At 41.3% G+C, this 27,935-nt stretch overlaps 1 protein-coding gene across 1 annotated transcript; it reads left to right on the plus strand.

The window, feature by feature from the left end:
* The first annotated feature begins 659 nt into the window (after positions 1 to 659).
* On the plus strand, positions 660 to 27,924 carry TOMM70 (translocase of outer mitochondrial membrane 70). The gene is made up of 12 exons (XM_082334905.1): positions 660 to 919; positions 9,771 to 9,944; positions 11,223 to 11,349; positions 14,411 to 14,520; positions 16,388 to 16,536; positions 17,700 to 17,907; positions 18,523 to 18,657; positions 19,837 to 19,944; positions 20,639 to 20,755; positions 21,598 to 21,695; positions 22,224 to 22,346; positions 23,308 to 27,924. Exons 1-12 carry the CDS (start codon positions 674 to 676, stop codon positions 23,459 to 23,461), a joined length of 1,749 nt encoding a protein of 582 aa, XP_082191031.1. The 5' UTR covers positions 660 to 673; the 3' UTR covers positions 23,462 to 27,924.
* Positions 27,925 to 27,935: the final 11 nt, after the last annotated feature.

The raw sequence follows: 27,935 nt of genomic DNA on the forward strand, positions 1-27,935 counted from the left end.
TATTCCTTCCATTTCCCTCCCGCCTACAATGAAATGTCTAGGTATGAGATGACTAGTGTTTTCTGAGTATAAAAAAGCATCAAAGACGACTCCTCTCATCCTCAGCCGAGTGCTCCAGGGAAATACCCGGAGACAGAGGCATGAGCTTCCTCTGCCTACAGGTAAGGATGCTAAGTAGGCATAGACACACATATATATGATGCATATGTACATACAACGTATATAAAATTCCAGTACAGCGTATTAAATTATTTTTATGACAGATTCAATTAATAACTAAGAAAAAAAAAAAAAGGCATTTATAACAAGAACAATTTTGCTTCAAAATGTTCCAGCACAAAGTCCTAGAAACTTCGCATCAGTCCTATATGTTAGCAGTCCAGAAGCTCCTTCTGCACAGAATTAACCCGGACCTAAAGACGCACTCAGAACTTTTAGGCCTGGGCTAACAACTTAAAGCCAGGGCGACTCCGTTCCTTGCACGCCCCTCACGTGGGGGCGCCGCTGGGCGGTTACACCGCCGCTCCAGCAGGGGGCGCCACCCCGCCGGCAGCTGGCGGGGCCGGGCGGCGCGGCGGGCGGAAGTGCTTGCGCGACCCCTGCGCTCCCGGCGTGCCCCGGGTGTCCGGTGACCCCTTCCCTCCCCTCCCGCCGGCGGCGGTGTGAGCGCGTCATGGCCGCCTCGAAGCCCGTGGAGGCGGCGGCGGGGGGCGGCGGCGGCACGGGGCTGTCCCGCTGGCAGCTGGCGTTGGTGCTGGGGGCGCCGATCCTGGTGGGCGCCGGCGCCTTCTGCCTGTGGCGGCGGCGGGCGGCCCGCCGCGGCGGCAAGGGCGCCAGCGAGCGGAAGACCCCCGAGGGGCGGGCGAGCCCCGGGCCCTGCGGCGGCGGGCAGCCCGATGGGCCCGGCCATGAGGAGATGGTGAGCGCGCGCCGGCGGCGGTTGGCGCGGACCCCTCCCCCGCCCCGCGCGCGCGCGGCGGCCGTTAGTCCCCGCCGCTGGGGCGGGGCGGGGGGGGAGCGGGGAAGCGTCGCTTTTAACGGCGGGGACGGGGCTCGCCTCCGCCGGGCCTGGGGTGGCGGGGCCTGAGCTCCTGGGCTGGCTGGCTGGGTTGGTGGTGAGCCGCCGGCGGGGCCGCCTGGAGCGGGGAGGGGGGGTGCCCGGCCTCTGGTCCGCGGGAGGCGGGGGCGGGCGGGCCGCTGGCCCCGTCCAAAAGGCGGCTGTCAAAGTCCCGGCCCCGGAGGACGCGTGTGAGGGGATGGAGCCGCGCCGCAGCGGGTGCCCTCGGGTGGCATCCGCTTGTGCTCGGCGTAAAACAGCTGGGGTTCGGCCGGTGTGACCGCCGAGTGCGAGCACTGACCGGGCGTTAACCTTCACGGCTTTTCCCTCGTTTTGCTGCGGTTGGCAGTACTGTGTTCAGAGTGCGTGTATTTGTCCCAGTCCTGGTGCTTGGAAAAGTGCCTTATTGAATGCATCTTGTCACGAAGTATGCGTTAACCAGGTGAGCATGCGTCTGACAACGTGCTGGTGTTGGGTCAGGTGTGAGGTGAGGTGCTTGTGAGCTGCTTGTGAGGTGTAGAATAGCTAGGAGTAAGTTGCTTCCAGGAATAGTATTTTGAAAAGGAAATCTGTGATCTGTTGTGCGTTAGTCTGGTGATGCTGGATACAGCAGAGTGGAAAGAAAGCGCAATCAAAATCTTCTTAAAATGAAATATTTTCCATGAAAATACAACAGCCATACAGTTCAAGCAACAGAGATTTCAGAGCAGAATTTGTCTAAATAGATATGCTTTCAAAACTTACATTTATCCTGTTGTAAATTACCATTCTGAGAATTTTCAGATGAAATGGCCTGTACAAAAATTGAAGGACAACATGGCAAATCAGTCCAGGTCAGATCCATGATCCTCTTGTATATCTGTATGTGGAAAAATGCCTCTAAGAGGCACTTTCTGCACACCTGCAGTCACAGATGTATCGTGATGGTCACATATTACTGTGAAGTTATAAGTTGACAAGCATGTTTAAAGTGGTGGATTTGGCAAACTGATTGGCTTTGATAAGAAAATCGCATTAAGGTATTCCTGCATTTTCTTCTCCCATTCTTGTGTACCACCTGAAATGCTCTGAACTGTCAGATCATGGTTTAAACTTCCTATCTGAAGTGATCAGGAGAGAAGAAATCAAATTCGGGAGACTGGTGAAGGTCGCTTTTAACCTTGGTCATTTCAGTGATGAAAATTAGTGTTGCACGAGTGGGCAGGCAGTGGCAGGAGCACTTGGGAGTGGTGAAGAGGGTGGCAACTTCCATAGGTAGTGAATCATAGGTACCCTCAGGCATTCCTGGAAGCCTAGCGAGCTGCAAAACCTATGCAGGACCTGGAGGCAGTTACTTGAATGCAGTGATTTGTTAGTGCATGGGTAGCAGGGCTGAGCAAGTAGTGTACAGAGGACAAATTCAGACTTTGTTTACTATGGTAACTTTGGCTTGTGGCTGCAAACAGCACCTGGCCTATTTATGGCAATGTGCTTGCTACGTGTGAGCTCTGGTGTGCAGGCTACTTGTGACCTTTGTGTAGCTGCAGTGGCTTTGCTGTTAGTATGTTAACTCTGGGTTTCTTGATTGTCTTTCTGGATTGCAGTATATACTATCAAGTGGTTTGTAGTCATTCTGTAGTTGTACTTGAAGCAAGCACTTAAAACATTTGAAACACTTATATAGCCCTTGATTTACAATATTGTGTGTCTAGCTCTTTTATGTTGCTTCACCAATGAAATTACTGGAAGACTCTATGCGTCTAAGAATAAGTATATGCTTGAGTGGCATGATCCAGAGTTCCTTGAACAGTGTCCTTGCTTATACTGTAAAGAAATGAGAGATACTACTTAGGAAAGCTGTAGAAGAAGGTATCAGATTGGCCTGATTACATGAGATAATTGTCTAGCTGGTCAAAATATGGCTGCAGCAGGAAAATTAATGTGGCAGCAGCTTCCCTGGGCTGCGTTATGTGTGTGTGGGGAGGATTGCCTTCCTGCTCCTCGTATCCAAAGTGGTGATGCCATGTAGATTTCATGTTTCCACACACATTTTATTAGTTATGGATGTTATTGATAAGACCCTTGATTGAAAATACAACCATTGCAGATGCTTTACTTGTTAACTACCTTTCTAATGTGGTGGGGTATTTTTTTAAACTCAGTAGGATTTCAAATACAAATCTGTACAGTGAATAAGAGCCAGTAATTCATTTCACAGTCTAAACAAGAGGGAAGTCTTTTAGAAAACACATAGGTAAATAATGAATGCGCTACCAACAGCTGTGTGTGTATGTGTGTCAGGTAACTATTCTTGTACTCATAAATGTAACTTAGGACTTGGACTTTTTTGTGCATTTCATTAAATCAGCTTTTGTACCCATTTGATGCTCTGTTCACTGTTTCTGAAGACATGACCTCAATTTTATTTTTTGTTTGTTCTTTGAAAGTACATAGGTTCTAAAAACTTTGTTGGTTTTTATTCAGACTTCTTACTATTTTGCATACAGTTCAAGCTTTTCTTTTACCCGCTGCAGAGGCCTCAGCTTTTTTTCCCCAGGCTGTGTTGTCTGCACTAGAGGATTCTCCTGGCATAGATGCACTGGCCAAGTGTGTGATCTGTGACTGACGTGTTGGCAGAAGCCCTTAGCATAGGTGCTATATCTGGAAAAGCTGAACTACTTTTGAGATTCCTTCTGTAAGCACAGCTCCTCAACAGTACAGTAAACTGGTATTATTGGACCAGTTAAGTGCTGGTGATAAAACTGCATCTATGGATGACTCAAAGGTCGGGAAGTCAAATTGCATCTGTTAATTACAGAAGTTGTCATTGTTTCTTATAATTTAGTTGGAATGTGTTCTAGTTACTCAGTAACAGCAGTTCCTTTTTATGTGCTCTCTTGGTTTGTAGTGAATGTTGCATAACTTAAACATGTTGGAGAAGTAAACCGCTTTGCATTTTTTGCATTAATTGATACTCAGTTGATTAATTTTTTTTTTTTTACTTATTCCATGATAACTTCTTAGCAAGTTTATACCCTCCTTGTCTGACAGGAGCGAGCACTGGTTAGTCAGTGAGGTAATGTGTTTGTTGCTTCAGTATTTTTTTTTCTCCTTAAGTTGAAATCACTTCCTTTTGCAAGTCTGTGATAGTCCAAATCTCACCCCTTAACTCTTTCAGCAAGTTCGTAGGCTAACCTTGTGTTTTTGGTATGTGAGGAAGCATCAAGCAGAGATTCTTGAATTGTTTAGTCAGCCGTGTGGCATTGTGTGTTGCAGACAAAGCCGTTTGGGTCCACAGCAGTTCACGGTCTGCACATTTTCCTCTGAGCTGGATATAGTCCTTGAGTGCAGTGGTGGGTGAACGTGGCCAAGCTCCTTGGCTTGTGTGGTGCCCCATATTGGGGTCAACTGCCAACTAGTATGGCTTCTTTCCAGTATCTATTTTAATAGCAATTGCTGAATGTTGCCTATCTCACTGCTGTGACATTAGATCAGTATATGAATGAATTCAACCCCTTTGTCTAGATATACTTATGTTGATAATTATTCTGAATTGATCTAAGCAAAGTATGTAAAAAGTCATTTCTGTTGTACTGTGCACCTGTTGCCTAATAAATCTCACTATCGACCTACTGTAAGTCTTCTGTGTTCCACGCCAGCTGTAGTGGACAGGTGTAGAAAACTCTTAAACGTGTGTATAATAGCAGTAGAACAATTGTTAGACCCTTGGCAGCTCATATGCAGCTCGCTTATTCGTGGTAGGCGTGAATGACAGACTCATTTAAAAGGAAGGTGACTGATGGAGAACGCTGACAAATTGTTCTGAAAACTTGAGCTTCATTATTCCTTAACTATAATATGTCCTTGCTTGCTCTCTGAATTTACATCTTAAGCTCATGTGGACATACTTTTTCTCACAGTGGTTTTAGTGCTAAGGAGAATTTTAAAACCACTTATACTTGGCTAATGCCTTTCAGTATAGGTCTGAGATAAGACTTGAGATGAACGTTAGTCAAAAAAAGAGGAAAGATAGGTATTCAGTAACAGCAGGTATTCAGAAAACAACACTTTTTTTTGGTACCTGGTCGCATCAAGAGAGTCCTCTCACTTGGAGAGGGAAAAAGAGATGTAGACCAGGGCTTTTTCTTTTTTTTTTTTTTTTAAATTTTTTTTATTTTTTCCCAAGTTGATGAATTAAGATGGCTGAAACAGTAGTCCCCCTCCATGTCAGACAAGGGCTCACACAAATCCTTTTCAACCAAAAGAAAATGCTGAAACTTGCTGCTCGTGCTTCTGTTGTGAATCACTGTCATCATTGGCTGGCAGCAAATTTCTTGTTCTGCTTTAAAAAACAATCTCCCTCAAATATATAAAGTTCTGAACTCCTAGCTTAACCGTATTGGCATTGCTGGGGATTACGAAGCTGTGTTATTCTTGCAGCTGGCAGTCTGTTGCTGTGAAGTTGCTGCTGTTTGCATGCAGTTTCTGAACATTTTGTGAGGAAAGCACATTTGCTGAGGTTAAATTAACAGTTAAGAAATTTTTGTCAGTGCTGTCTAGTCTTTAGACAGCAGTCTGCTTGTTTAGTTACCTAGATAACTGAGTGTTTCTCAAATACGCAAGTGTCTTTTGGCTTCAACTCTGTTTTAAGACTTGTTAGTGAACGGTTGCTGAAAGCGGTCCTAAGTACTGAGATGTTATTTTTTTATGTAACTGCAGATAACTTCTGAGCTATTTGTTTATACTGCCTTGGCAGATGATTAATTATGAACTTCCATTCGTTTTATTGAGCTGGTTTGCTTGTTGCACAGATTCTTTGACCAGAAGATGACAAACTGTGAGCGTTTTTCTTGCTCTATATGGACCTTCCCCTTAGGGACAAAAAATGTCCAGTGCACCACATAGAACGTCAGTGGGTCAGGTGAGGAGGAGCAGTGGAATTGGAAACTAATGTCTAGAATTATTACATTTGCAAGAGAATGGAAGAAGGTTTGGGGTTTTGTTGATTACTTGTGTATGAGGTACATGAAGTTTGCTTGAATAATCAGTTTCTTATTTGTGTACATCTTCAATGTAGCAATTGAGAAGGACTGGAGGGCTGAGAAGCAGCAGCTTAAAAATTTTGTCAGGGTTAAATCTAAGGCTTCACAAACTCTTTCAAAAACTGATCTTATGTTAAGAACTGATTTTCATATTCTTATTTGTGCTATCATGAAAAGGTATTGCAGCATATAATGTGACGTGAGTTCTTTAATATCTTTAAAAAAATAAGCAACCACAAAAAACCAACCCCAACAACAGCAAAAAAACCCCAACAACAAACAACAAAACCATACCAGAGCAAAAGAGGAAACTCATGAGATTTAGCTTTTTAGTGCTTTCGGCTTCATCGGGTTATACTGCAGTTAGTTAAGTTGAATATGTAACTTAAACAGAAATTATTAAGCTGGGGGGGGGGGGAAGGTTATGAATATTCTTAAAAATTTCACAAAATTAAAATAAAAGGTATATTTTTGGTTTTGTTTGTTTTGCTCCATAAGTTGATCAGTTGTATACCAAAGCTGTAAATTAATCCACTATTTTCTGCTATATTTTCTATGGTAAAAGTTTCGTGATTGATAAGAAAATAGTTCTCATCAGGATCCATTATTTAAAAGAAGAGTTGAATTTAAAACTTGGCATTGTGTTTTATCACCATTTGGGCTTCAAGATGTAGATAAAACGTTTTGTTATTTTTAATGCAAAATTTCTATACAGTCTGTGTGGTACCCATTTTTCATGGATATGCGATGGTAAGCAACTCTATTTTTTCATCTAAATCCTTATCAGAATGGGCTTATTGATGATACAGAGCTGTATCAGCCTTTGCGTTTCAAATGGCAGCCATTCAATTCAACGGTGTCTTGCATGCAGACTAAGGACTATAGCAGCATAGTGTGATTAAGGTTGCAGAGATAAACCATTGAAGAGCTAGGAGTCTAGTTTAAGGCAGCATAGACGAAAAAAAAAGAAGTTGATTTCTTTCTTGCCCTGGGCATTATTGCTGACTTTATTACATGATAGCATGTTATGCTCTAACTCCTGACTCCCTACCCCCAAATTTCTTGCATCATGCAGTGCATGGGGCAGAGAGTAACCATGGAGTTAGCATCTATTTGATGATTCATTTCTGTGTAGTTGGTTGTGTGGGCTGTGGTCCTACTACTGTTAGTCGAAGCTTACTCTGATAACAGAGTTACTAATTTTAATGGGTTTTCCTGTGGCATCATACCTGTACTCTGTAAAGTTTTTGGTCCCTGTTGCATTCACTTAGGCTTGTCTGAAGACTTTATGCTTCCCAAGAACCATCAGAGCACCAGTGACAGCCCCCGAACTACAGATTTCTTGCTTCCAGTTATAATTCCTATCCCACACGTGACACTGGAGCAGCCATGGCATTTGGATATTATCCAGTGGTCCTCATCTGTAGCATGTGTCTTTATGCAGGGATTGTGGTACAGGGCTGTCAAAGTGCCTAGGATGGAGCGGACGGACTGGTCAGCCTGAGGTGCGTAGTGGCGTATTAGATCCCTGGGCTAAAGGCAGTGATCATAAAGTAGTAATCTAGTTGTAGTGTAGGCTTAATCTCTGTAGTTTTAAACAATTTTCATACTGGGAACAGAGGTCTGAATGTTACAACATGGCCCACATCTTGTGTTTTTCTTTTTGCTACCAAGTAAATTGGAACAGCCTTGAATTTTGTAGATTATTTCACAAAGGCATTTCTAATGTGGTTTGCTGTAGAAATGCAGAAGGAAAAATTCAAGCTGACTTTCATGTATCTAAGTTTGTCTGCTGCATATGCATAACCCTTTCCTTAGTTAAAAAAGAAGCATTGCTGTATTGGGAGCTAAATTTAGGACATACTTGAAGTAAATGTAACCTTTTCAAACTTGGGTCGTTTTAAAGAAACGACTTCTGAAATACACAGTTACTTGTCTCTCAGAAAAATATTTGCACTCTAATTCTGGTTTGTATATCTGTAGAGTTACACACAGTGTACGAAAAGGGTTGAAGTTAATAATCTTTTATCAATTTGAATTTAAATCATTAAAAAACAAAAATCTAAAAGCCATGCAGATTATCTTGGTTTTGAACAATGGAGATGGTGCAGATTGGTTTTTTATAAGCCCAGTGATTGGTGACCCGTGAGAGGAGCTCTTCTGGCAGTAGGGATCTTTAAGAAATTGCCTCCCTTATATGGTTTCACTTGTAAGTCTCTCCTCAGGAGAGTGCCTGTAGGATACTTGTGTTCTATTTGGATGCCTATTTTTATGTAGGAACTACGACTGGTACCCATTATCTGATTCTCTCATGCCAGGATTGGAAACCAGGCCTTAAAAGAGGGGTTGTATAGCAACTCCTGGGTTCCTTTCAGATTTTCAGTTTTAAAAATCATTTAGATGCTAAAAATGATGAGACTGGCATGAAATGAGCAGACATTAAAGGAAACAGGCTGAAATGCAAAGATGCTTTCAAGTTTGTCTTACAGCAATCTGGGTGTAGTTTGGCGCTGGTGGTGGATGAGGGGGAGAGGAAGCAGAATTATGGTCAAAGAGCAGCATTGACAATTGCCGGGAAATCCTAGATGATCTTTTCAGTGCGTGTGATTCAACAGGTGAGATGTAGTGAATGCTGCAGCTATTGTTTAAGGCATTGCTGGCCCCAGTTGGTACTCTTGCCCTCCTCAGAGGGCTTGGTAGGATGGCATGTATGCTCATGCCTCTGTTCTTTTTGGTCTGTCAGGTTAGCCTGAACTGCCCCAAAATGTTGGTCCTTGAAGCTAGGCTGTGAAAGAGGAGCAGAAATGCAGATGATGAATGTTAGGATCTTTTGCAGCTCTGTATTTCTTGAATGTAGGTCATACCCCTTTGATAAAGAGAGGCTTTTTACATCTGATTCCTTATAAACCACAACATTTGATAACTGATCTGTAAATCTAGGGGTTACAGGTAGCAGTGCTGGTTTCTGCAGAAATGCAGATGATCAATAGGCGGTGCAGAACGTAAAGATTCATTTAGTAAGATCACAGGCCAGCTAGCAAAGTTTTTCATCCTCTGGTAAGGGTGATAGATCGTGATGGTCCAGCACTTTGTGTTAGCGGTTGGATGATGCAGGTTGTGTGAAGCTGTAGAGGAGTTAGCTGTAAAGTTAGTTAATGTGTCTAGTGTATGGAAGGCAAAACAGCTTTGTTTTCCCTACAGGCTTTATTCATCTTGCTGAGTAGGTCTTTCCACAAAGTGTTTTCCATATTTAATTCACAGTTTACTGAGTCAGCTCTGGTCTTACAGGCCCCATGTGTTTCAGTAGGAAACTCTTCCTATTTGAATTGCTTTGGGGGCTTTGTTGTCTTCACATATTTAGTCTTTGGAGAAATAACTTATCTCATTGGTTCTTCTGGTCACCAGTCACGTGAGATTAAAACCTGTTCAGCTTTCCAAAGAGAAATCACTGCATTGTTTAATACCATTGTATTGAATCTTTTGAAAACTTTGTCTCCTATCTATCTGATACACTTGCAAAAGAAACTCTGTTGTGTTTTTCCAGGAAATGGAAGGAGTGAGATTTTCAGAAGTCTAGGCTAGAGTTTACCACTCAGATCCATTTTATATCTTTGAAGATCAGCCCTTAAGTGCATAGCTTGCGGGCGGTGATGCTTTTCTTATTTGAACTGACCTATCACTTTCTTTTTCAGAGCCCTCTTGATAGAGCCCAAGCAGCCAAGAACAAAGGAAACAAATATTTTAAAGCAGGAAAATATGAGCAAGCTATTCAGTGTTATACTGAGGCTATCAGCTTGTGCCCTCCTGAGAAAAACCTTGATCTTTCTACCTTCTATCAAAATAGAGCTGCTGCCTATGAACAACTGGTAAGAAATTAAGGATAATTATGTGTTTATTCTAAAAAGTTGCATTATAGATTGTGTATTTTGTCACTTTTGTCCACTGAAAGATGCCAGGTGGTGATATCTGCTGCCTTCACAAGATGCCATTGCTTGCAGCTATCTTTCACTAGCTCATCATACTTTTGCACATATAAATAAAACTATTTTCTGTCTACTACTCTCAGTCTGTCTTATGTAATTCTTGTGTGTCCCTTTCTTGTAAGACAAGGTTTTAATTTCTTATCCTCTGGAACAATTTTATTGTATATAAGTTAATTTTGCTTCTCTCTAGTAGAGCGTTTCTTTAACTGTTAGGTGAAAGGCCAAATATTTTGGAAGGATGCTACTTCAAAAATTAAACAACAAAATCACAGAAGTCCTACTAAAGCCCAAGGCCTAAATTTTGCACATGTGGAAGTACCATTTCCTTGATAGCTGAGTATACTTGATATTAGTTTTAGAAGTCAACCAGAGTTGTTTATTATGGTATCAACAGATTTGCTTATGAGGTCAAGTTGGCGAGCTGTATAAAGGAGTGCAAAAATTGGCTTTGTACAGTCTGAAGTATCAAGTGAGAGACTGATTAGAGAAATCTAGTCTTGAAAGTTAGAGGAGAGATAAAACAGTTCTTGTCTAATCAAATACTACGTATAACAATAATTCATGCCATAATGGATCCCAAATGTATGTGGCTCCTCTTTTTCAGTTATTAGAAAAGCCTGTTTTGATAATCAATTTTGCAGATAAATGGACTTTCAGTTCTTAATACCCGTGACCAACTCTACTCCTACATATTCATTTATCATCCATTTGCAGTAACATAGCATAGTAAATTGAAATAACAAATTTTAAAAAAAAAAAAAGTGTTTTAGCAGTTTGTTAAACTTGTTTGTTGATTTTCATTATGTTTTCATCTTTTTTCTTCTATTTGTTTTGTGCCAGTCTTACAGTCCCAATGTTACCTCCTGCAAGCATCTTTGCATCAACTCATTATTTTCTCCCATATGCTTGGTACAACTGTCTGGTTTCGTTTTTCTGTAGGAATTCCTTTTCTGTTTTGTGGCTCTTCTGGTGCAGGTGGCTTCCAGTGGTGCCTGGCAGTTTCTTACTGAGAAACTTGCAGAAATAGAAGCAAGCAGGTAGAACCAGAGCCCTGGGAACTGCAGCTACTGTTAGGTGGGCATGACCCTGGAGTTGGTAGTGGAAAGCTAATATAATGCAGCTGAGTAGGGCCTCTCTCATTGTATTGTTTTCTACCCACAGCAAAAATGGACAGAAGTGGCACAAGACTGCACAAAGGCTGTTGAGCTTAATCCTAAATATGTAAAAGCACTCTTCAGGCGCGCAAAAGCTCATGAGAAGCTAGACAATAAGAAGGAGTGTTTAGAAGGTGAGTGTCTCTTGATGTGTATACTTAAAAGTGGAATTAGCTCAGGCGCTTTGGAGAGGATAACTTCTGGGATTGTTTTGTTTTTACTTCTGTAACTACAGTAGTCATAGAATGGTTTGGGTTGGAAGGGACCTTAAAGATCATCTCATCCAGCCTGCCCCTGCCATGGGCAAGGACACCTTCCACTAGCCCAGGTTGCTCAAAGCCCCATCCAGCCTGGCCTTGAATACTTCCAGGGATGGGGCATCCACAACTTCTCTGGGCAACCTGTGCCAGTGCCTCACCACCCTCATAGTAAAGAATTTCTTCCTTATATGTAATCTAAATCTACCCTCTTTCAGTTTAAAGCCATTACCCCATGTCCTATCACTCTATGCTGTTGTAAAAAGTCCCTCACCAGCTTTCTTGCAGGCCCCCTTCAGGTACTGGAAGGCTGCTGTAAGGCCTCCCCAGAGCCTTCTCTTCTGCAGGCTGAACATCCCCAGCTCCCTCAGCCTGTCCTCATAGGAGGGTGCTCCAGCCCTCTGATCATCTTCATGGCCCTCCTCTAGACCCGCTCCAACAAGTCCATGTCCTTCTTATGTTGGGGCCCCCAGCACTGTAATACAGAATTATTTATTTAAAACCATTCATAGCTCCTGCAAATACATTTTCTTCTCGTGTGAGAAGAAACCTTTTCCTGTTTTTCAAGCTGTCATCCACCCACTCAGATCTGAAATAGCTGCTGAGAAACTGATGTTACTGTAGCCACTCAAGGTATTCCTTTCCCAGTCCCAGTCCTTTCCCTACATCTTAGAACAGAATTCATGTAATGTGCTGAGTGGATAACCCAGACAACAGTCGTTCTACTTCCATACAGTAACAAACTTTCTTACCTGTTTGTTTTAGAGAAATGGTACTACTACAGAAACCAAGGTGTTTTTGCAGGTGGAGATACATGGTCAGAAACGAGAGTATTACAGTCATTTAAATGCATTTGGCAGGCATTAAAGGGAAAACAGCTTCAGTAGCATTTGGTTCTGATGTATAACTGTTATGAAAATTGGAAAAGATTTAAAAAGCCCCTTTTTTTAATATTAACACTGTGTATTTGGCAGGAACTACTGTGTCAAATCCTTCCAAATACTATTCCTAACAGAATACATTTTGAACTGTCAGGAAGATGTGACTGAGAAGCCATGAAAATTAAGGAGTCCTACAGGTCAGGTGTGTTGTCTGAGGGCACTTTTGAACTGAGGGACACTGTTTGAAAGGAACCATTTAAATTTCATCAAGTGAATTCATTCCTGCTGATGTAAGGTTAAGAGGCAAATGAAATTTTTAGCTGTGCTCATTATCAAAGGATAGAAAATAAGGCAAATGACTGGCAAATCTGTTAAATTAGTTTCATTATGTATAACAGCTAAGAATTAGGTCTGCTAAATTAGAAGGTAAATAAGATGTGGAAATTTTATTTATCTATCTATTTATTTATCTGCTGGCAGAATGCCTTTCTGCCCTGTAAGACCATAGTAACTAGAAGAGGACTGCTTAGGTCATTTAGTGTAGTCCTTTGTGATCGCTGATTGACCAACAGCTGCACTTGCAGAGTGCTATAGTAAAATCTAAACGTTATGTAGTTGCGATAAACTGACAGATGATAAAAGAAAGATCAAGTGTCCCTGCCATAGTAGGATAGCTTTTAAATGTAATTCCTTTTTAATGTTAGTAGCAGTAATGTTTGTAGCAATTATTTTCAACCTTGATTTGTGTTTGATTTTTAGCTTGCAGTTTTTTCAGATCTGAAAATTACCTGCTTTTTCTGAACTACATTGGTTTTCTAATACAATACTGCTTTACCTGCCAACCACGTATGGCCAGTAAAATCCCAGGAAGTAGGGTATGTCCCTGTAGTGGAGGAAAGCAAGACCAAACAAACCCCCCAAAAAACCAGCAGCATAAGCAAAAAACCCTCCAATGATCCCTGGCAGTATAATTTGGGAAGACGTTGCTGCCTCACCCAAGTCTGGGCACTAGTTTACAGCTGCCTGCTTTGGGCAAAGCGTGTCTGCTAAGGTGGTATAGTACAGTATTACTGCACACTATCTTTCATGCTCTTTCTGGGCGTAGCGTGTTTTCCCGGGGACTCCGATGTGCTTCTTGACCATGCTAGAGTTGTGGGGAGTTTCCATATAAATGATGGCGTAATAGTACCTATAGGGTGTAGAATTACAGGAACTATACTTAAACTCCAAAGACACTTGCTTTTCAAGTGTATTCAAACAATACACTGTTTGAATTTCAGGTCCAAACTCTGTTCATCTTTACTGATGTTTAAGTGAAAATTAAATAGGAAAAAATCAGTGGTAGTATTACATTAACTAAAGGATCCAGAGAAATAATTATAATGTGCCATAAGAGCACATTTCACACTGCAAAGTATGGTTCAGGCAGCAATGGGTTAACCTTTGCAGAGGCTCTATGTGTGAATGAAAGTGATATGATATAGGCTAGCACTTTAAATAGGCCAGCAAGCTATTTCTCTTAAACTTGCTCCATTCGAAAGTTACACAGGTGAGCAGAAAAATTTGAGATATAATATGGAAACATTTCTTAAACTGAGGAAGAAGCGAGATGTGATTGGTCTGAATGTAAATTTTAAAAGTAGAAAATTAGGACCCGTCCCAGAAGAGAAGCTGTGTTAATACTTTGAACGTGAACATAATATGAACATAATTACTATCCCCAAAGTTTCAAAATGTTGAAAGTCCCTGCTGGAGGTATACATTTTCACTGTTGATCTAAGTGTGTTTGTCTCTAGATAAAAACATGAAGATAAAAATAAATGTAATTTCTTTCATTCACTGTCATGAAGTCCTTTTATCACAAGGGGATCATTTTGGATACAACTTTGTATCTTGGACAACATGGTAAATACAGCAAACTGGAAACAGAGGCTTTTACCCTTGAAGAGGATGTTTATTAGTTTGACAGTGACTCAGTGTAATAGTGGCACATTTTAGTGTACTCCAGCAACTATCAGAATTTGTCTTTAATCTCACTTTTGTATGTTGCTTCCTAGATGTCACTGCAGTCTGCATTTTAGAAGCCTTCCAAAATCAGCAAAGTATGTTATTAGCTGATAAAGTTCTTAAACTCCTTGGAAAAGAAAAGGCCAAAGAGAAATACAAGGTAGGACTTGTGATATTGCTGACAAATTCTGATTTCACCTGGCTGGTTGTTGAAATGTTGATTGTTGGCATTCTGTCAATTGTTGTAAGCAAGTCACTGTCTTCATCTGCCGAAGCGTAAGAGTCAACATGAACGGTTTTGTACAAAGCTACTATTGTACTGATGTTTTCCTTTGAGACCTGTCCAAACTTTTTGAAACCTCAGTAGGGACGAGAGGTCTATTTCTAACAATTGTTTCCCTTTAATAACCAAATTTATTGTGACATTCAGGAGACACCTAAGTTGGTGTGCTGCCTTACGTGAGGCTTTTCTGAACTTGCAACATAATGGAAACAGGATATGTTGGAACAGCAGTAGCCAAATGTTCAGTTGCGCATCAGGTGGTTGAGTGAGGTATGGGTGATGAGAGAGGAAAGTTTATAAATAATTGAAAATGGGTAAAAATCTTGGTTCTGTATGTAATGAATAGCTTAAAATGAGAAGAATGATGATTGGGGGCTTTTTCTCCAGGTTATTCTTGGTTTTATAAATGGGAATTTCATGTAGGAAAGATTAAGTTGACAGCAGAATTCCTGCATTTTAGAAAGTGGCAAAATAAAACTGTTTTAAGGTTGTTATTTTTTTAATTAAAAAAAAAAAGAAGAAAAGCAAAAAAGCATTGCTTAAGAAAAAAATGATGCAGTGCAAAGTCACATCTTTTTATTAGTGGTCAGACTTCCTGATTCTGTCATGAGAAATACGCCTTCATCTCCTAACTACCACACATTACTTGTGACATTCAGTCGCAGGCTGTTTCTGTTCCATTTCTGTAAGTAAGTGCTCATACTTGTACTTTCCTGTTTTGGCACTCAGACGTCTTTGCGTTAATGTGTGGACACTGCAGAAAAGAGAACTGTGGAAGTATAGGGGTAGGCAGGAGCAGTCATTTCAAGTGGCTGTAGGTTTACAAGAAAGTTGGGACAGGTATTAAAACATTCTCACTTGTTATTAAAACATTCTTGCTTGGTTTTCGTGGTGATGGTTGAAGTACTGAAATCCACGTTGGTTTTGAGATGCTGAATTTCTTTCCTATAGAAACTCAGATAAATGCGTGATGTTGAGGTAACAAGAATGAATTGTGCTATTAGCGTGGTGGTGGTAGCATCATAAAATAGGTGTGCTTCAAATAGGCAGTATTACGATAGAACTTAATAGAGACATTCAGAAGAGTGCATTCAGACTTTTCTTGCAGGAGAGATAGAATTGTAATTCTTGTGTGCAGTGTTCATTTTGAGCAAGAAATATTTTTCAGCTGTAGAAAGGATTTTGTACTGAGAGGTGTTACTGCTGGGATTTCAAGTAAAATGTGTGGGATCTGGGCCAAGCTCCACATAGAATTAGGATATTGCCTCAGTAGTCTTCATGGTAATGATAGACAGCAGCTTCTCTTGGACAAGTTGGAGAAAAGAGCAAATTGACATTCAGAATCTACTTGAATTTAGGCTCATGCTTAAACTGCCAGCTTGCATTTTTCACCCAATTTATGTGCACGCATGTTGCTTTACTACATTTACCCAATGGCTTACGATATCCTAAGAGTCCTCATTTCTAGCCACACATGCAGAAAGATACTATCTCCCTCCTCGCTTGAATAGCTTCACGTTATTTCTGCTGGTGATGGGTATTGCGTTGTGATCTGAAGCTTAAATAATCCTTAAATGTCAAACTGTCAAATCAAAAATATCAGATTATCAAATGAGATACTGGAAAGTCATACACTGGTTCTTTCATGAATCAATTTTTTTATAATCACATTTGTTTATCCATTTCCGTATTTACCATCTCATCTGACCATCTAATGACTTGAAATTACATTTCTCTGTTTCAGAATCGTGAGCCTCTGATGCCCTCACCACAGTTCATTAAGTCCTACTTCAGTTCTTTCACAGACGATATAATCTCCCAACCTTTGCTTAAGGGTGAGAAATCAGATGAAGATAAGGATAAGGAGGGAGAAGCTTCTGAAGTAAAAGAAAAGTGAGTGTGCAGTACAGTTGGGAATTGTTTGGTATTGGAATTAAGTTTTCAGTGACTTCGACGTTCTGCTTAGTGTAACTTGCTGTTGTTTTCATAGTACTTGGCATGGGAAACCCTGTGGTAATAAAGTGAGCCTATGAAATGAGATCAGTATTAAAAATGAAACCTTCATGAAAGCTGACTGGCTAGTTCCAAGCTGTAGGTGGTTTGATCCACTAAACAGAGTAAGGACAATGAGATTGGGAAGATATGCTGAATATTTACTGCAGTATCGTAGTAAATCTTAGGAGATGGGAGGACTGGAGAGTGGTGAATGACGCTTCTGGAGAAAGAATTGTTTTATATCGAAGGAGAATTTCCGAGGAAGAGAGCGAGTTAGTCTTTGGATTGGAAGGGAGAAGACAAGCTAGGAAAGGGGTCTTTGTTAATGAAAACTAGGAATTTGCAGCAGCTGAGGCTGAAAGGGTGTTCTGTCTTTCTGAAATCAAATTGCACATAAATGAGAGGTGTGTTCTGACAAAGAAAAGCTTGAGCTTTTTCTTTTTTTTTGAGTGGAGCTTGAGAACCACGTGAATGATGCTTTAACTTACTATGCTGCTTTCCAGTTTATTTTTGGAAGATATCGCTGCTGTCAGTATGGAAACCATTGCAAACGGCATTATGAATTTTTTTTTAAGTAAGATAGAATGTCCTGATCTACAGGCAGGTTCACTGAATGCAGGACACTTAGCTGAGGACGAGGCAGTGCTTACTGTAATTTTTGCTGTGAAGTACTTTCTTCCACGTATAAGCTGCACATTGCTAGGTTTAATATTTCACTTTTCTGACCTGGAATTCCATCCCAGCCCTCTTGTTTTAAGGCAGAGGTTGTGGCTGTCCTTAATGTGAAACAAAAATTCAAGGGACAAATGAAGCTCAAGTTCAAGAGCTTTAAAACGTTTTTCTTCTTTATTTCCAATGTAATTTGGCCATTCTTTGTCTAAATTGTTTTCAGTCTGTGATGACTCTGTCCAGGAATATTTGTAACTTTACTTATTATGCTGGTGTTGTAACTGGGTATAGCAAAAGTTAGTATTTGTTACGATTTAATGAAAAATCTGAATTGAAATTGCAGTGTTCAGTGAATGCATGTATATATACAACTGTTCTTACATCATTTACAGCTCTGGCTATTTGAGAGCAAAACAATATATGGAAGAAGAGAACTATGACAAAATCATCAGTGAAAGCACAAAAGAAATTGAAGCAAAGGGGAAATACATGGCAGAAGCTTTGCTTCTGCGAGCTACTTTCTACTTACTTATTGGCAACGCAAATGCTGCCAAACCAGACCTAGATCAGGTCATCAACATGGAAGATGCAAACGTGAAGGTAAGAATCTGTCACAGCTGGAATGTGGTTTGGGTTGAGAAAACGTAGAAGTGAGATGATAAACTTGCAGTATAGTTCAAGAAGTTGTTTTTCCAAGTTTCCAGATACTTGAATGGGGAGTGTTCTGGTTTATGTTCTGGTTTATTTACTGCTTTGTCTTTTTATTCCTGACAAATTGTTTTTTCAAGGGCTTGTTGATTTTTCAAGACAGCTGTGCTAAGTAGTACAAAGTAAAGAACAGAGGAAGTTGAATGAATTGGAGGCTTATCCAGTCTGAAAAATCAGTTCATAGATAAGAGAAAAACATTAATTGCACTTGCATATTGACCTGCTTCAAAAAATGTTGACGTATTTGTAAGCATAGGGAATCTGTCTTATAAAGGATTTTTGGCGGGTTGAAAAATCTACTGAGATGGAAGCATAGGCTGACATATTTGAAACTAAGCAAGGGAGTTGATTCATTTAGAGTCAATATGAAATTTATGCCTGCTTAGAATGAATGAAATCTGTCAGTGGGAGAAACTAGTAAAATGAAACATTTACTGTAGTTGTAACAAAGCCTTAAATCTGGAGGAATGCTGGAGTGGCTAATGCTTCTTTGAACTTTTTTTACAGCTCCGAGCTAATGCTCTGATCAAACGAGGAAGTATGTATATGCAGCAGCAGCAGCCTGGGCTGTCCACTCAAGACTTTAACATGGCTGCTGATATTGATCCTCAGAACGCAGATGTTTACCACCATCGAGGACAAGTAAGAAACATCAGAGATTTTGTCCCAATACTTGAATATTTCAATATATACTAAAAGGAAAATAAAGATCAATACATCATTGGAGACACTTTATACTGTTTGTGGGAGAAAACCATGAACTCCTAATTTGGAACTGTTGCGGAATAAACACGCAGTCAAATTTGCAGGTTCAGGTCAGGCAGAAGCAGTTTATTTCTATAGCTATAGGAAAGAACGCAGAGAGACAGAGGTTCAGCCCTCTATCAGTACGAACTCTGACTTAAAAGTACTAGGGTTTATATACATTTACAGCAGGTAGAAGCTGCTCTGTGAAGGGGCCTGATATGGCAGAGCAGCATCTGCATAGAAGGAAGCTTCGTTACAGCGATGTAACGTGTGTTCCTGATAACTCAGCATCTGCAGCACTGTGGTCTAGCCTTGCATCTGTTCAGCTCATCCCTCTCTGGCTTGTGACGCTGCTGTGTCCTCAACTAATTTCTAGACCTAAAGCAGCTTGCTTCCACAGAACTGTAATATAAAAGGTGCTGGAATTAAAAAAAGGAAACACTGCCATGTGCAGGTATGCTAAGTCGTATTCGTAAGGAATACTTCCACAGATCAAGTGCCTCTCTTCATGAATTCATTAGATTTCTTTAGTGCTCAGAAATAAGAATGGTGTTATGCGTTGATTGAAGTGAATGAAAGTTTTCTCAGATTGAAAATTAGTGTTTTACAGTAGCTTCACAGTAAAGTAAAAGAATGATGAAGTGAGCTCCACTCTTGTGGAGGAATGAGACTGTCAAAAAAAAAAAAAAAAGTTGAAATGCAGGCTGGGAAAGCCAAAATGTTTCGACATCCGAATAGTCCACAGGCATTAACTACAGCAAGGCAAAGCGACTTGAGAAAATATGGCATAGTTTTGGAGACTGGACATAATGCTAAAGCAGTAATGGCAGCAGTCTAAAATGCAAACATTGTCAATCCCTACACGCGGACAGTGCCTTTCTGTATGAAGCCTAAGTTTCACTGGTGGCTTTGTTATTTTATGGCAGTGATTTTTAGTTATGGATTTTGTAGGTTTCTAGGCAGTTCTAAAACTGAACTGGAGACGATATGAGTAACGACGCTAATTGAGTTAACACTTAAGTGTCTGAAGCACAGATTAAATACAGAAATAGGATTTTCTTTCATTCTGGCTAGCTGAAAATCCTGCTTGACCAAATTGAAGAGGCTGTGGAAGACTTTGATGAATGTATCCGATTGCGACCCGATTCTGCTTTGGCTCAAGCACAGAAGTGTTTCGCTCTGGTAGGTAACATGCTGGTGTTTATCTGGTTGCTTTTTCTTTTTAGAGAGTTCTGTGAAACATACTGTGTTTCTTTGTTTTATTTCAATTTAATGGAAAAGTAGGGCAACAAACATCTCAATATCTTTTAACAATAAGGTAAAGAAATAACGCAACAGTTTCTGCAGTTGGAGTAAGGGTTTGCTGCTTTCATTTTGAAATGTTCGTTGTTCAAACAATAGGTCGTCTTTTCTGTTTTGTGGTAGAGGAGCACAAATCTTCACTCTAACTGTATCACATAAAATTGATTTAAATAAAGCTTTAATGTTGTGGAAAACAGTCATCTTCAAGAAACTGGAAACTATTTCAAGCTAGTAGAATACCTCTGCATGCAGGAATCTTCTGAGGACAGCTTTGCATGGTGTGAACAAGGAGGAATTCTAGGCTTTTGAAATAGAGGGAGGCTATTGGCAACTATCAGGCCTTACGGCTTCCTTCTTTCACCCTTTCTCCTCTCCAAGTCCACTCTGCCAGCGACTTGGACACATGGTAGGTTACTAAAAACAGATTTGGTAGGATGTACAGGCACATCACCTTCTGGAACTTGTCATTGTTATGATGCATGCGTCTCTTGGGGAAGTGGGTAGAGGTCTGATGAGTCTTTTTTTTTGTGTGGTGGTGTTTCATTTTCCTTTTTTCTTTTTCTGTCTTGAATAGTATCGCCAAGCTTATACAGGAAGTAATCCTTTGCCTGTGCAAGTAGCCATGAAAGGCTTTGAAGATGTCATAAAAAAATTTCCAAAGTGTGCTGAAGGCTATGCACTCTATGCTCAGGTACGTTTTTCTCTTTCTTAAAGTAAATGCTGCATTTTCTTGCACCTTTTATCTTGGATAACATACATTTCTTCAAATAATATATGAAGATTTTTGAGAATAAGTTCTGAGATAACATATGCTGTCTTCAGTAAGCTACCTGAATTTGTGGGTATGGGTGTTCTGGGGTAGAGGAAGCCGAGGAGAAATTGGTGGAGCAGAATATAAGTGATGAGAGTCAAGGGTGGTTATTGGGGCGCAGAGGTCTGGCGTAGACTTCCCCTTCAAGTCCTGCATGTGCGTGGCCTCTCACTTGTTGGATGTCAGGGACTCTCTAGGTAATTTGGGAGTGAAATGTGTGGAACCAGGGTAACAGTTCTGCTACAGATGACATGTACTGGTCAAGCAGAGTTTAGTACAGGTGTTCAGAGTACACTTGTAACAGTAAGAAAACATACTGCTAGTTCTAGTCTGAAGCATGAGGTGTTCTGATTTTAAGTAGGTAGGCAATATGGATGCATTTTCTTTTGAAAGAAGTATATTTGAAAAAGGAAGAAGTTGAGACTTGCAGGTACAGACTTTTAGAATGGTTTTTCCTTGCAGTACACGTAGCACGTTGCTTGTGGATCTCCTGTTACAGACAGTGCTGTGATCAGTAATTTGTCCACTTAAAGCCTAGCAGCTTTCTTCTAAAAAGCCTCAGTTTTGAAACTTAACTCTAGTAACTGATGTGCCTGGCCTGCTCTACGGTAAGAGAGCTATATCCAATCTCAGATCGTCAACAGGGTTTTAATTAGAATTAGCCTAGCGCAGAGTGCATGTTTTGGTTGCGTATTGACATGTAGGTTTCTCTTCTGATGCAGGCGCTAACTGATCAACAGCAGTTTGGCAAGGCTGATGAAATGTATGATAAATGCATTGACCTTGAGCCAGACAATGCCACTACGTATGTTCATAAAGGGTATGTACTGAGTTTGCGATCCTTTTGGTCAAGGGCAGTTGGCATATTTAGATGAATCAACCTGAATGGAATGTTTGTGTTTAGGAGTGTAGCCAGGAGAAATAACTTTGTGAAAACATCTTAGTGCTGTTAAATGTATTTCTACAGTTTCTCTTGGCTAAACTGTAAATAAGTTTCAGGAAAGGTTCATTAGTGTTCATTCCTAACTGAGTATATACTTGAAGTATATCTGACTTTGACTTTAGCCCTGTCTTAATTTCAGCTTTGTGCTGAAGTTTTCCCTTTCATAAAACAACTTGCAACAAGCCTTCTCAGGAGGAATTTACCTCTCTTTAGAGTCACTAAACTGGTAACATGGCTTATGGAAAGTGACTTTCGCATACATGCTTTTAAAAGCCATGAAGTTACTGTCTACCCTGCATTAGGAATTCAGTACATTTGGGGTCTTTTTTTTTTTTTTTGGGCTTACGTGATCAGGGTTTTGGGAGGAGTATGTGAAGTCTGTTCTACATTTTCTTTCTCTTCTAGTTTACTTCAGCTCCAGTGGAAGCAAGATTTAGACAAAGGGTTAGAACTCATAAGCAAGGCCATTGAAATTGATAACAAATGTGATTTTGCATATGAAACCATGGGAACGATTGAAGTGCAAAGGTAACGTTGAATTACAGTGTTAAGAATTCTTAGTTACTTTTGAAATTACAGTAGTCCTTTAGATTTCCTTATGGATCTTAAGTCTTTCTTAAGATCTTCTCCCCAGTGCTGTGCAAGGCCAGCTCTTACCCAAAGTCCTGATTTCTGTGCTCTTAGGTAAAGCCTTCCTTTCTCTATGGCATAATTCTGCTTTATGATCTGACAAGTTCCCGTGTTCACCAGTTTCATACTTACTGGACAACATGCAGATGAGTCTGTCCCTTCTGCATTTAAAGTGACTTCCTTAATCATTACTAGGCTTCCTGAGTATCTAATGTAGCCCTTAAACATATCTGAGTCGACCATTTGTACTGAGGACCTTGAGCTCTACTCTTAAGCCTGGCAATTTGGGTTTAATTCGAACAGGACTGCAGCTGGCACGTTCACAGGGTAAAGAGGACAGAGTAATGCGCTATTCTGTAACAGCGCACCGTATTACCATTGTGCAAAAGTTTGGGGTATAGTTGAGTCTTCTTTTTTTTACATGTCTAGCCATCAAAAGGACAGACAATTAAACTTGTCATGAGAAATTTTGCAAGCATTTCCTATTTAAATAATGTGAGCTCTTGTCTGTGCTAGTCTTCCTCTTAAGTATACAAACTCTTTTCAAGGGAGATGAGAGTTCATGTCCCAGCGTTATCTTTGTAGTAAACTTGGTGTCCTGCGGAGAACACTTTATGCCCTGCTACCACCTGTGGGGGCTCTCAAGAGGAAGGCTGTTTAACAGCTCTCCTGGTTGCTTAGGCTTGGTAACAATGTCTCTCAGCTTGCTCAGCATCATCGCAAGTTCTCACGGTGGCTCCTCCTGAAGTCCTTTTAAGCTTAGTAGTGGCGAGTGTAAGTCCTGAAGGAAAAAGGATGCTGTAGAGATGAAAAGATTGCTTTGCCAGTCTTCATTGGACTACCTTTTGGTTTATTTTAGAGGTAATCTGGATAAAGCCATTGAAATGTTCAACAAAGCTATCAACCTGGCCAAATCAGAAATGGAGATGGCCCACCTCTACTCACTCTGTGATGCTGCCTATGCCCAGACAGAAGTTGCAAAGAAGTATGGATTGAAACCACCAACACTGTAAAGAAACGAGGAGGAAATGACCTTCTAAAGTGAAGTTGCCCACTTCAGCCAGCCCTAAAGACGCTGTTGCAGACCATGTTGAATGGCGGAACTTAGTTTTTTCCCGTTCGTGGTGTTGTCATTTGCTACATCTGTTAAATGTTTAGGTGTTGTGGGAGTGGTTGTTCAAGGAAGTATGCAGTGTTGCGTCTTGTTCCTTCTGCAGCAAAAACCTTAAAGCGTGTTAAGGGAACTAAAGTTGCAGGGGAACAAAAGGAAGGTATTTTGGCCATGCAAATAAAAACTTCACACTGGTTCATTTTGGGTGATTATGTTGTGGGCGATTTTTGCTTTATCAAACAATGTTAGAGCATGTGGGTTGTTTTCCTGTTGATTTTAAAGGTAATACTAGTCAGTGCTGTAAAATAGGTTTCTTTTTTATATGCAATTAATCCTTGAGGGTTGATTTTAATTTTGCAAAACGGAAAGAATTAATTTTCAAACTGTTTAATAATAGAGGGGTTTTTTTTAAGGCAGTAGATGTGGAGAGAATCTCTGTAAATATATGCAAGCATGCACAATCTTCCCTTAAAGCCCCTCCCGCCCTCTGCATAGCTTACTTACAAATAGCCCTGTGGCAGCTATTAGGGAATTAATTTGATAGTCCTTCTCCTCACCCCCGAAGGCCCTAGCATACGGTATAGGAGAGCTAGTGAAAAGGCTGGCTGGGGAAAGAGGTCAGGTGGCACTGCTTCAGCGCAGGTTTTACGGGAAGAGAGGCCGTGCTCTGGCGCAGCGGTCCTCACTTGAATGTCACAGGAAATTGTGCTGGAGGGTTCAGGGGGGCTTTCAAGAACAGCAAGTGCTGCTGGGAGTAGAGCTGCCAAGGTAAGGTCATGCTTGCATATAATCTTTGTAATCTCTGACACTCTTGCTTAAATGTGACAGCTAATAGACGGTCTAAATTCTCTTCGGTCTCCGGAGACTGCCGTGGTCTGATCTGCTCCTTGTCATAGCCCTTTTGCAGGATTAAGCGAGATAAGGAACAAAGCATAGGCTAAAACTTCAAATAATGGATTTCGAATCTGTACTGGTGTCCTTGTTCTTTAGACCCTGTCTTGTCCAAGATTACAAATACTGTAGAAAGGAAGCAACCGTTCTGCAAATAGCAGATTGGCAAATTATTAAATACTAGTATAAACCGCCTTCCTCTAGCTAGGAACTTCACAGAGGGCTCTCCTCTTGCTTTGGGTTGACCTTTCTGGTGTGGAAGTCAGTCAGTCCATCTTGCGTCTCCCTGGACTGATGTGGCTGGATAAACCTCATGGAAATACTTAACTGATGTAGCTTAATTTACGATACACTAATCTGGGCTTCTTTCCATCCTGAAATCACAGATTGCTTGTGCTGAATTGTCTAATGTATTTCATCTTTTAAAGAAATGAACCATGCTGCGCTCAAACTGTCTTGTTCTCTAGTTGTGCCACCATTTAGCAGCAGCTCGTATTTTCAACTTGACCTTCCTTTCTCCCAGCAACTACAGTTGAGAATTGAAATGGTGGAGAGTAGACATAAAGATGTAATCATTCTATTTTAGCTAGCTCAGTACGTGACCTGAAATCATGGCGTTGGTGTCGAATTGAAGGCGTTGGAAGGTACTGGCAGCTTCTAAGGGCACTGCACATAACAAGTGTCAGATGTGTTCTGGAACTTCCAATCTCCGCATCAGTTACCTGAGAACAAAAATACGCCGGACTGACTGATGCGTCCTGTTCTCCTGAGGAGTTTTTATTCGCATGGCCTTACTTACATTGGCATTTTCTCCTCTTCACCCTACCTGTACCCCATTCCTTACCCCACCCAACCAATTAAGGGAAAAAAGCATGTGCTGTCGAATACTAGCATTCCAAATCATCCCAGACTTTTGCCTGTTCTTGAACTAGTTTGAAACTGCACTGAAAGGATGCATTGTCTGTAATTTTTTTTTGTAAATGACGTATCACCTGTAAACTGAAAAAATAAATATTACCTTCAAGTCTCTCTCTCTGACATGTATAAGAACAGGCTTTGATGAAAGCGCTCTCTGCAGCGGTGCTCCCTGTGCTTGAGGTTGCTCAGAATATAGGAAGAGCTATTAACGCCTGGCTCCCTTCAACCTTGGAGACATGGAGTTAACAAGTCTTATCTCCGGTGGCTTCCATCAGTCACCCGCAGAGGTATGATCTTGGGAGCTGAAGCTTACAGGGGAAAGGAAATCCAGCCAGGAGAGCTGGGAATGTGAGTAGCCCGCACCCTGTTAATGTGTGTGTGCGCAGGTGGACCCCTTTAGTGAAAGGGAGGGGTTTTTTTTTAAATGGCTGATATAATTGAGGTTTTGCTTTAAGCCAGGTGTGCATGCGATCTTTGAGAAAAGCTTTCTTTAGTAGGGACAGAGAGCTGAAGTGAAACAAGTATTACTGCTATTTAAAAAAATAAATATTGTTGAAATAACATAGGAAGTTAGTACTGAAGCCTCGGATAAACCTAGCATATCCTAGAGACTCTGGGAAGTTGCTTCTACATGGAGTTGTCTTGTGTCTTAATTCTGATCATGTAAAATCCCTGTTGTTCGTGTTAGAGACGTGTTTGCCAAAAGGGAGAGCAGAAGTTGTGACTTGACTTACTTGGATCTAGTTGCAGATTGAAAGTGAGGAGGGAACTAACATACACGAAGGAGCTGTACTGTAACTTAACGCTGCAACTATTCGGAGCAGCTTTAGGCAGGCTTCCCAGCTGCAGCGGTAATGACGCTGCCCGCTACAACAGGCATTGCCGTTTTGTGCCATTTCTTGAAAAAGAATTTTAACCTCTTGCAGGCTGACATGCTGGAGCTGTGACTGGCTGGTTTTCTGTACTTACCAAATACTGGTGCATCTGTATAATATGGATACTTAAAGTGCCTGTTTTCTACCAATACAAAGATTGAGCATTGATTAAGTCTTTGAAACCCCCCAAAATTCATAGTCCCATCTGTGTCCTCACTTCCGAGTGGATTGCACTGGAGCCCCCCCAAACATCCTGCTAAAACAAGGTGCTCACACGTTGTCCTGACAGGCTGAAGAGGGCCGAGCTCCGGCCGCCTCTTCCGCTGGGCTCCCCACAGCAGCTCGCTCGCTCCAGGTTTTCATCCGTTCTCTCCCTGTGGAATTCCGGGGAGGAGGGTCCAGGCCACGGATTCTGTTGTCTCTTGCAGGCTGCACTTTGCGGTTTTAAAATTAAGCCCATGAGAATCCTGCATGACTTTAATCCTCCGAAGGCAGTATTTTGTTCCTGCTCTGCTGCGTGTTAAAGTAGTACAGAGAGGGGAGGGAAAGGCAGGTGGAGTAGTTTGGAAAAATGGATGTGTAATAGTTGCTGTGATTTAGGAGTTGGAGCCCGGTGGTGGCCGTCATGGATGCCGATTGTTGAGTGTGCGGGAGGCACTAATCTAATGCAGGAGACTTGACACGAATGATAAATTGTTAATTTTTTTATATTTATTTTTCAACAAATAAATCTTCATTTCACCTTATGCTCTGTGGCTTGTTTCTTAAAAGTTCCAGTACAGTATCTACACCAAAATGCAGTGGGAAGTGCAGACCAAAAATGTGCCTGCGGGAATAGCTAATGCCACGGAGTGGAACGGGGTGACCTGTCTTTGGGGGGGCGGGGAGGGGAAGATGCCTCGGGTTTGGCTTACTTTAACCATTAATTTTCCTCTATAAAGCACACACCTAGCTCATTCCAGAGAAGCCAAAAGAACATAAAAAGTCAAGGGAGCAGCTGTGGGAAGAGGAGGAGGATGGCCGACCATGAGTAACAAGGTAAGGTGGCTGTGGGGGAAATGGGCGGTTAGCTAGAGCGAGACAGAACCTCTCCCTCCTCCTGGTTTTGTGTCTTGAAATCTCCTTTAGCCTTACTGCTGTAGCATTTTTGCTGCTGGGAAACTAAAAGCCTCGTGGCAAAGGCTGGATAGTTCCAGTTGCTTCTTTTTGTCATCCCTAGGAGGAAAAAAAATGTCATTTGCAAATTCTTATCTTTTTACATTAGAAGTACCACAGTGTCTTACTTCTAAGAATAAAAAACCCAACAAACCTACAACATGCTAGGCTGGGTTTAAGTCTTTCAAAGCCATCTTTAATCATCAGTTTGTTAGTCTCTTCAGCAAGAGCGATGAAGCAAGGAGTGTTTCCCATGCCGCTGTGGGAGTTGGCCCTTGGTAGCAATAATGCATTTAAACACTGAGCAATTCTAGTCCCCGCCTTCTGGGAGACCGTGGGCAGAGAGACCTCACCGGCCCAACAGGTTTTCCAGCCCTTCTGACTGACTCCCCTCAGCTTTTCCAGGCGAAGAATTAAAGCCCGTTCAGACACAATAGCAAGGAAGCCGTAGGGAGAGCAAAGGCGTGGTGACGTGAATTGCTTTACCAGTAACCTGCAGCACTTCAGCAATAAACAGGAATTGCAATAAGGAGAATT

This window comes from Platalea leucorodia, assembly GCF_965183815.1.
Source record: "Platalea leucorodia genome assembly, chromosome: 2".
Lineage (NCBI taxonomy): Eukaryota > Metazoa > Chordata > Aves > Pelecaniformes > Threskiornithidae > Platalea > Platalea leucorodia.